This window comes from Penaeus vannamei, chromosome 36 (genome assembly GCF_042767895.1).
Source record: "Penaeus vannamei isolate JL-2024 chromosome 36, ASM4276789v1, whole genome shotgun sequence".
In the NCBI taxonomy this organism is placed as follows: domain Eukaryota; kingdom Metazoa; phylum Arthropoda; class Malacostraca; order Decapoda; family Penaeidae; genus Penaeus; species Penaeus vannamei.
Window position 1 is genome coordinate 11,417,402 of NC_091584.1, and position 11,741 is coordinate 11,429,142.

General features: G+C 24.7%; 1 protein-coding gene across 1 annotated transcript; it reads right to left on the reverse strand.

Annotated features, from left to right (window-relative positions):
• Positions 1-54: 54 nt before the first annotated feature.
• Positions 55-9,016, reverse strand: LOC138859461 (uncharacterized). The gene is made up of 2 exons (XM_070114749.1): positions 8,777-9,016; positions 55-284 (listed from the first exon to the last, which is right to left on the reverse strand). Exons 1-2 carry the CDS (start codon positions 9,000-9,002, stop codon positions 124-126), a joined length of 387 nt encoding a protein of 128 aa, XP_069970850.1. The 5' UTR covers positions 9,003-9,016; the 3' UTR covers positions 55-123.
• Positions 9,017-11,741: the final 2,725 nt, after the last annotated feature.

Sequence of the window (11,741 nt, forward strand, 5' to 3'; positions counted from 1 at the left end):
AAGCAACTTAAGAACAAACTTAAAATTAAGCTTACAATTAATGGACCTTAAAAATACAACTTAAACATAAAAACTTAGAAGTAAACTTAAAAGCTACAAACTTGAGAATTATACAGAACTAAATTACATAAAATCAAGCACAAAATTAAGAAGCAAATATACAAACTTAAGATTAAACATAAAAAAGATCTCAAAGAAGAAGACCAACCACATGTTGGAGAGGTGTAAATATATTACCATGAATACACTGCCTTGAAATACAGAAGCTATCATCTCGACTTGGGCTGGAAGAATACAATTCAGATTAATACACGACACATACAATGTTATTGCACAATTTCTTATGTCATTCAACACTGCTGATACATTAATTTTCCCGTACATTCATTTTCAGAGAATTTTCTATTACGTCACTGAACACAATGATAATAACAATAATGATAATTTCAGAAATAATAATGACTAATAATTATTATAATGACAATGATATTGATAATCGTATTATTTCTATTGTCATTACTAGTATGAAAATGATTAGGATAGACTTAATTATTGCTATTATTGCAGTAATTATCAAAACTATTATAATTATCTTTTTACCATTATCATTATTATTGTCATTATCATGATGATTATCATCATTATGGTTAATAGTAAAGGAATTATCATGAAATCGTCATATTACCTGATTTAATGTTAAAATCATCATAATTATCATTTAAAAGCGAAAAAGGTTTTTTTGGCGTTTCTCTCAAAAGTCTGTAATATGCTAATTTTTGTCATTTTTTCAACTTTTGGAATTTTATTACTTTTCGCCTTTATTTCATGATTATTTTCCTTATAGTCATTATCATCCATATTATCATTATTATTATCATCAGCATTGCAGTTATAATAATTATTATGCTAGTTATTATTGCTATTTTTATCATTTTAACTATTTATATAATGACAAAAGCAATAATGGTAATTTAAAAAATAATAATGACTATAATAATAATTATAATGACAATAATAATGATGTTATTATTATTTCTATCGCAATTATTAGTATGATATTATTGGAATAGACTTAATTATTGCTATTATTGCTGTTATTATTAAAATTATCATTATAATTATGATTCTATCATTATTATTGTCATTATCATTGTCATTACCATCATTATTGTCAATAATAAAGGAATTATCATGAAAATCATCATAATTACCTGAATTAATGTTAAAATCCTCATAATTACCATTAAAAAGCGAAAAGGGTTTCTTTTCGACGTTTCTCTCAAAAGGCTGCAATACGCTAGATTTTGCCGTTTTTTTTCGATTTTTGGAATTTTATTACTTCTGGCCTTTATTTCATTATAAATAGAATAAATAATTATTATCATCACTATTATCATTACTGTCATTATTTTCATGATTATTATCATTATAGTCATTATCATCATGATTATCATTATTATTATCATTATTGCAGTTATAATAATTATTATGCTAATTATTATTGCCATATCTATCATTATAACTATTCATATAATGATAATAGCAATAATGATAATTTTATAAATAATAATTATTAATAATAATTATAATGACAATGATAATGATGTTATTCTTCTTTCTATTGCCATTATTAGTATGAAAATTATTGGAATAGAGTTAATTATTGCTATTATTGCAGTAATGATCAAAATTATCATAATAATTATGATTTTATTATTATTAGTCATTATCATTGTCACTATCATAATTATTATTATTTTCAATAATAAAGGAATTATAGTGAAAATAATTATAATAATTACCTGAATTAATGTTAAAATCCTCATAATTACCATTCATAAGTGAAAAAAGTTTTTTTCTACGTTTCTCTCAAAAAGCTATAATACGCTAGATTTTGCCGTTTTTTCGACTCCTTGGATTTTATTACTTCTGGCCTTTATTTAATTATATAAGGACTGAATAATAATTATTATCATCATTATTATCATTACTGTCAGTATTTTCATGATTATTATCATTAAAGTCATTATCATCATGATTATCATTATTATTATCATTATTGCAGATATAATAATAACCATGCTAATTATTATTGCTATTTTTATCATTGTAACTATTTACATAATGATAATAGCAATAATGATAATTTTAGAAATAATAATGACAATAATAATTATTATAATGACAATGATAATGATATTATTTCTCTTGCCATTATTAGTATGAAAATTATTGGAATAGAGATGATTATACCAGTAATTATCAATATTATCATTAAAATTATGATTTTATCATTACTATTGTCATTATCATTGTCATTATCATCATAATTATCAACATTACTGTCAATAATATAGGAATTATCATGAAGATCATAATAATTACCTGAATAAATGTTAAAATCATCATAATTACCATTAAAAAACAAAAAAGGGTTTTCCAAGTTTCTGTCAAAAGGCTGTAATATGCTAGATTTTGCCGTTTTTTCGACTTTTGGGATTTTATTACTCGTGGCCTTTATTTCATTATAAATGGACTGAATCATCATCATCATCATCATTACTGCCATTATTATCAAGATTTTTATCATTATAGTCGTTATCATCATGGTTATGATTATTATTATCGTCTTTATTACAGTTATAATAGTTATTATGCTAATCATTATTACTATTTTTATCATTATTAAAATAGTAATTATTCCAATTATCATTATTTATATAATGATAATAGGAATAATGATAATTTTAGAAATAATAATGACAATAATAATAATTATAATGATAATGATAATGATATTATTATTTCTATTGCCATTATTAGTATGAAAATTATTGGAATAGAGTTAATTATTGCTATTATTGCAGTGATTATCAAAATTATCATCATAATTATGATTTTATCATTATTATTGTCATTATCATTGTCATTATCATCATAATTATCATCACTATTTTCAATAATAAAGGAATCATCGTGAAAATCATCATAATTACCTGTAATACGCTAGATTTTGCCATTTTTTCGACTTTTTGCATTATATTACTTCCGGCCTTTATTTCTTTATTAATGGACTGAATAATAATTATCATCATCATCCTTAACATTACTGTCATTATTTTCATGATTATTATCATTATAGTCATTATCATCCTTATTATCATTATTATTACCATTATTGCAGTTATAATATTTATTGTCATTATAGTCATTATCATCATGATTATCACTATCATTACCATTATTGCAGTTATAATAATTATTGTGCTAATCATTATTGGTATCTTTATCATTATAACTATTTATATAATGATAATAGCAATAATAATAATTTTAGAAATAATAATGACAATTATAATTGTCATTATCATTATGATTATCATCCTTATTGTCAATAACAAATGAATTATCATGAAAATCATCATAATTACCTGAATTAATTTTAAATCCATAATTTTCATTAAAAAGAGAAAAGGGTTTCTCTTCGGCGTTTTTCTCAAAAGGCTGTAATACGCTAGATTTTGCCGTTTTTTATACTTATTGGATGATATTACTTCAGGCCTTTAATTCATCATTATTATTACTGTCATTATTTTTATGATTATTATCATCACAGTCATTATCATCATGATTATCATTATTATCATTATTGCAGTTATAATAATTATGCTAATTATTATTGCTATTTTTATCGTTATAACTATTTATATAATGATAATAGCAATAATGATAATTTAAAAAATAATGATGAAAATAATAATAATTATAATGACAATGATAATGATATTATTTCTATTGTCATTATTAGTATGAAAATTATTGGAATAGAGTAAATTATTGCTATTATTGCAATAATTATCAAAAGTATCATTATAATTATAATTTTATCGTTATTATTGTCATTATCATTATAATTATCATCATTATTGTCAATAATAAAAGAATTATCCTGAAAATCCTCATAATTACCACTAAAAACAAAAAAAAAAAAGTTTTTTTTTAGACGTATCTCTAATAAGGCTGTAAAACGCTAGATTTTGCCGTTTTTTCGACTTATGGGATTTTATTACTTCTGGCCTTTTATTCATTATAAATAGATTGAATAATTATTATTATCATAATTATTATCATTACTGTCATTATTTTCATGATTATTATCATTATAGTCATTATCATAATGATTATCATTATTATCATCATTATTGCAGTTATAATAATCATTATGCTAATTATTATTACTATTTTTATTATAACTATTTATATAATGATAATAGCAATAATGATAATTTTAGAAATAATAATGACAATGATAATAATTATAATGACAATGATAATGATATTATTTCTATTGCCATTATTAGTATGAAAATTATTGGAATAGAGTTAATTATATCAGTAATTATCAAAATTATCTTTATAATTATGATTTTATCATTATTATTGTCATTACTATTGTCATTATCATTATAATCATCATCATTATAGTTAGTGATAAAGGAATTATCATGAAAATCATCATAATTACCTGAATTAATGTTCAAATCCTCATAATTACCATTAAAAAGCAAAAAAGGGTATTTTTCGACGTTTCTCTCAAATGGCTGTCATACGCTATATTTTGCCGTATTTTCGACTTTCGGGAGTTTATTCCTTCTGGTCTTTATTTCATTATAAATGGACTGAATAATAATTATTATAATCATTATCATTACTGTTATTATTTTCATGATTATTATCATTATAGTCATTGTCATCATGATTATCATTATTATTATTATCATTATGTAGTTATAATAGATATTATGCTAATTATTATTGCTATTTTTATCATTATAACTATTTATATAATGATAATAGAAATAATGATAATTTTAGAAATAATCATGACAATAATAATAATTATAATGACAATGATTATGTTATTATAATTTCTATTGTCATTATTAGTATGGAAAATATTGGAATAGAGTTTATTATTGCTGTAATTATCAAAATTATCATTATAAGCATGATTTTATCATTATTATTGTCATTATCATTGTCATTATCATCATAATTATAATAATTATTGTCAATAATAAAGGAATTATCATGAAAATCATTATAATTACCTGAGTTAATGTTAAAATCCTCATAATTACCAAAAAAAAAAAAGGCGAAAAGGGTTATTTTTCGACGTTTCTCTTAAAAGGCAGTAATACGCTAGATTTTGCCGTTTTTTCGACTTTTGGGATTTTATTACTTCCTGCTTTTATTTCATTATTATTGGACTGAATAATAAATATTATCAAGATTATCATTACTGTCATTATTTTCATGATTATCATTATAGTCGTTATCATCATGATTATCATTATTATTATCATCACTATTGCAGTTATAATAATTATTATGCTCATTATTATTGCTATTTTTATCATTATAACTATTTATGATAAAAATAGTAATAATAATTAGTATAATAATTATTATAACTGCAATAATGATAATAATAATGATGATCATGATGATAATGGCTATAATGATAATAATTTATTTCATTTATAATGAAATAAAGGCCAGAAGTAATAACATTCCAAAAATCGAAAAAAATGGTAAAATCTAGCGTATTACAGCCTTTTGAGAGTAATATCGGAAAACTCTTTTTCTCTTTTAAATGGTAATTATGAGGATTCTAACATTAATTCAGGTAATTTTTATGATTTTCATGATAATTCCTTCATTATTGACAATAATTATAATTATGATGGTAATGACAATAATAATGATAAAATCATAATTATAATGATAATTTTAATAATAACTACAATAATAGCAATAATTAAGCATATTCCAATAATTTCATACTAATAATTGTGATAGAAATAATATCATTATCATTGTCATTATAACTATTATTATTGTCATTATTATTTCTCAAATTATCATTATTGCTATTATCATTATATAAATAGTTATAATTATAAAAATAGCAATAATAATTAGCATAATAATTATAACTTCAACAATGATGGTAATAATAACAATAATCATGATGATAATGACTATAATGATAATAATCATGAACATAATGACAGTAATGATAATAATAATGATAATTATTATTCAGTCCATTTATAATGAAATAAAGGCCAGAAGTAATAAAATCCCATGAGTCGAAAAAACGGCAAAATGATGATAATTAGGATGATAATGACAATGATAATGACAATAATAATGATAAAATCATAATTGTAAGGATAATTTTGATAATTAGAGCAATAAATAACTCTATTCCAATAATTTTCATACTAATAATGGCAATAGAAATAATAATAACATCACCATTGTCATTATAATAAATATTATTGTCATTATTACTTCTACAATTTTCATTATTGCTATCATAATTATATAAAGAGTTATAATGATAAAAATAGCAATAATAATAATTATTATAACTGCAATAATGATGATAATAATAATGATAATCGTGATGATAATAATTATAATGATAATAACCATGAAAATAATGACTAATGATAATTAATATTATTCAGTCCATTTATAAGGAAATAAAGGTCAGAAGTAATAAAATCCCAAATGTCGAAAAAACGGCAAAATCTAGCTTATTACAACCTTTGAGAGAAACTTCGAAAAAAAAACCTTTTTCGCTTTTTAATGGTTATGGTGTGGATTTTAACATTAATTCAGGTAATTATGATGATTTTCATGATAATTCTTTTATTATTGACAATAATGATGATAATTATGATGATAACGACAATGATAATGACAATAATAATGATAAAATCATAATTATAATCATAATTTCGATAATTACTGCAATAATAGCAATAATTAATTCTATTCCAATAATTTCATACAAATAATTGTTATAGAAATAATAATGACATCATTATCATTGTCATTATAATTATTATTATTGTCTTTATTATTTATAAAGATATTATTGCTATTATCATTATATAATGATAAAAATAGCAATAATAATTAGGATAATAATTATTGTAACTGCAATAATGATGATAACAATTATAATCATGATGATAACTATAATGATAATAATCATGAAAATAATGACAGTAATGATAATAATGATAATAATTATTATTCAGTCCATTTGTAATAAAATAAAGGCCAGAGGTAATAAAATCCCAAAAGCCGAAAAAATGGCAAAATCTAGCGTATTACAACCTTTCGAGAGAAACGTCGAAAAAATCCTTTTTCGCTTTTTCATGGTAATTATGAGGATTTTAACATTAATTCAGGTAATTATGATGATTTTCATGATCATTCTTTTATTATTGACAATAATGATGATAATTATGATGATAATGACGATAATAATGATAAAATTATAATTATAATGATAATTTTCATAATTACTGCAATAATTTACTCTATTCCAATAATTTTCATACTAATAATGGCAATAGAAATAATAACATCATTATCATTGTCATTATAATTATTATTAGTCATTATTATTTCTAAAATTATCATTATTGCTATTATCATTATATAAATAGTTGTAATGATAAAAATAGCAATAATAATTAGCATAATAATTATCATAACTGCAATAATGATGGTAATAATAACGATAATCATGATGATAATGACTATAATGATAATAATCATGAAAATAATGACAGTAATGATAATTATGATAATAATTATTATTCAGTCCATTTATAATGAAATAAAGGCGAGAAGTAATAAAATCCCAAAGTCGAAAAAAATGGCAAAATCTAGCGTATTACAGCCTTTTGAGAGAAACGTCGAAAAAATACCCTTTTTTGCTTTTTAATGGTAATTATGAGGATTTTAACATTAATTCGGGTAATTAGGATGATTTTCATGATAAATCCTTTATTATTGACAATAACGATGATAATGACAATGATAATGACAATAGTAATGAAAAAAATCATAATTATAATGATAATTTTCATAATTACAACAATAATTAACTCTATTCCAATAATTTTCATACTAATAATGGCAATAGAAATAATAATAACATCATCATTGCTCAGTCCATTTATAATGAAATAAACACCTCAAGTAATAAAATCCTAGAAGTCGAAAAAATGGCATAATATAGAGTATTAAAGCCTTTTGAGAGAAACGTCGAAAAAAAACCTTTTTCGCTTTTAAATGGTAATTATGAGGATTTTAACATTAATTCAGGTAATTATGAAGATTATCATGATAATTCCTTTATTATTGACAATAATGATATTTATGATGATAATGACAACAATAATGATAAAATCATAATCATAATGATAATTTTTATAATTACTGCAATAATGGCAATAATTATCTCTATTCCAATTATTTTCGTAATGATAATGGCAATAGAAATAATAATAGCATCATTATCATTGTCATTATAATTATTATTATTGTCATTATTATTTCTAAAATTATCATTATTGCTATTATCATTAAATAAATAATTATAATGATAAAATAGCAATAATAATTAGCATAATAATTATTATAACTGCATTAATGATGATAATGATAATGATAATCATGATGATAATGACTATAATGATAATAATAATAGAAGTAATCATAACACGGCTATTATTATTATAATCCTTATTATTGTTGTTATTATTTCCAGAATTATCATTATTGTCATTACCAATTTTAAAATAATTATAATGAAAATTACATTAATAATTAAGATAATGATTATTATAATGACTATAATCGAAGTCATTGTTTAGCAACTCTGGGCAATATCAAGGTTACTGACCTTGACTTTGCTGATGAAGGAGATCCAGGAAGTCCCTCAAGAGGCCGAGGATGAGACCCAGGAAGTCCCCCAAGAGGCCGAGGAGGAGACACAGGAAGTCCCCCAAGAGGCCGAGAAGGAGACCCAGGACGTCCCCCAAGAGGCCGAGGAGGAGACCCAGGAAGTCCCCCAAGAGGCCGCCGAGGAGGAGACCCAGGAAGTCCCCCCAAGAGGCCGAGAACAGCATCACCACCACCTCCACCACCAGCACCATTACTACCACTGCCACCACCATCACCATCACCACCACCTCCACCACCAGCACTATTACCACAACTGCAACCACCACCTCCACCATCAGCACTATTACCACAACTGCAACCACCACCTCCACCACCAGCACCATTACCACCACTGTCACCACCTGACGATAATGATAATTATGACAATTAATTAGGACAATTATGACATTAATTAGGATAATTATAATAAAATGATAATTATAATAATTTGCGTAATTAAAGCAATAATAGCAGTCATCAACCATACTCTAATGATTTTCAGGATAACAATAATACTAACGATAATGATAATAACTAAAAATAAGAATAATAGTAGAAATAATCATATCACTATTATTGTTATTATGATTATTACTGTTGTTATTATTTCTAGAATTATCATTTTTGTTATTATCATTATAGAAATTGTTATAATGAAGAAAATGACATTAATAATTAAGATAATAGCTCTTATAAGGATTATATTAAGGGTAATTATGGCGATAATTACTATAATGATGATAATGATGATGTTAATGCTATTAATGATAATAATGATGATGATAATAATCATAAAGCCCATCCATAATAAAAAAAGTCTAAAAGTATAAAAATCCCCATAGTCGAAAAAACGGCGAATACTAGCGATATATAGCCTTTTGAGAATATGGTCGAAAAAAAAACCCTTTTCGAGTTTATGGGATGATTATGATGATTTCTGCAGTAATTCCGCTAATTATGATGATTTTCATGATAATCCCATTAATAATGACGATAATAATGATAATTATAACATTAATTAGGATAATTATGACATTAATTAGGATAATTATAATAAAATGATAATTATAATGATAATTTGCGTAATTAATGCAATGATAGCAATCATCAATACTCTAGTGATTTTCATGATAATAACAATAATACTATCGATAATGATAATAATTAAAAATAATAATAATAGTAGAAATAATCATAATATCGCTATTATTGTTATTATAATTATTACTGTTGTTATTATTTCTAAAATTATCATTATTATTATTATCATTATAGAAATAGTTATAATGAGGAAAATGACATTAATAACTAAGATAATAGCTCTGATAATGATTATATTTAGGGTAATTATGGCGATAATTACTATAATGTTGATAATGATGATGTTAATGCTATTAATAATAATAATGATAAAAATAACCATAAAGCCCATCCATAATGAAAAAAGGCTAAAAGTATAAAAATCCCCTAAGTCGAAAAAACGGTGAAATCTAGCGATATATAGCCTTATGAGAATATGGTCGAAAAAAAAAACTTTTCGAGTTTATGCGATTATGATTATTTCTGCAATAATTCGGCTAATTATGATGATTTTCATGATAATCCCATTAATAATATCGATAATAATGATAATTATGACATTAATTAGGATAATTATGACATTAATTAGGATAATTATAAAATGATAATTATAATGATAATTTGCGTAATTAATGCAATAATAGCAATCATCATTATTAACTTAACACTATGGGCTGTTTGGATTTGTAGTGTCGGATTTTTATTTTTTTATTTATTTATTTTTTTTTTACGACTGGAATATAAACATGTGTAAGAGATGCCATGCATACACCTTTCTCATTCCTCTTTCCCTTTCCACAGGATCCGCACTTCCGGTCGGCTCGCGACGTGGCCCCCAGACTAGTTCCCGAAGCCCTTGACATCTCGCCCTTCCCCCCTGATCCTGCGGGGAGCGAGCGCCAGGACGAGCGCCTCCGACGGGAACTCCATGTTCCTCAGAGACACAGCTGACCGGATCGAGAAGGCGAGTCGAGGGGGCTGCTTTTGTGTTCATATTTTGAGCTTTTGATTGATTTTTTTTTTCCAATTTATTTCTTTTGTAAAATATGTATCTGATAATATTTTATGACCCATCTTATAGTTCCAGTGGAAACAAATATTTGTTTTTTACATCCATGAGCGAGGGAGGGAGAGAAGGAAAGAAGAAATTAAGTGCGTGCGTGTGTGTGTGTGTGTGTGCGCGCGCGCGCGTGCCGCGGGCGGGCAGGAATAGGATTCCGAGCATGGAAATATTGTCATTACTGAAGCTGGTATTCTTCCAGTAATGGCTCATGGATGGCTCATTCCATTCTTGTTTATAGATGAAAATAAAGTAAAAGCCCCTTTCTAATGCCGACGGACTCTAATCATCCTCCAAGAGCGTCGTGCACTCGTGGCAAGACACTCCTGTCAAGTCAGCCTTCAGCTAAATTCATGACAGCAAGTTCCCGTCACTCTGGCCCTCTGACTGTCGCTCCCATGATGGCATGTTCACATCACCCGCCCCTCAAGCCAATTTCTTTCGTGACATGACAGTCACGTCATGCGGATCATAGGGTTTGAGCCTACATATTTATCAGTGCTCACATGATGTTTGTATTGATAATTATAAATGTGAAGGAAAGTTTGCTTTATGATTATTATCATCATTATCATTAATAGCATTAACATCATTATAGTAATTATCGCCATAATTATCCTTAATATAATCATTATAAGAGCTATTATCTTAATTATCAATGTCATTTTCCTCATTATAACTATTTCTATAATGATAACAATAATGATAATTTTAGAAATAATAACAACAGTAATAATTATAATAACAATAATAGCGATATTATGATCATTTCTACTATTATTAT

Coding starts and splice junctions, on each gene's coding strand:
- LOC138859461 (XM_070114749.1), bottom strand. CDS start 9,002: ATGCTGTTCTCGGCCTCTTGGGGGGACTTCCTGGGTCTCCTCCTCGGC. Junction 285..8,776: donor CCTTCATCAGCAAAGTCAAG/GTCAGTAACCTT, acceptor GTATTCTTCCAG/CCCAAGTCGAGATGATAGCT.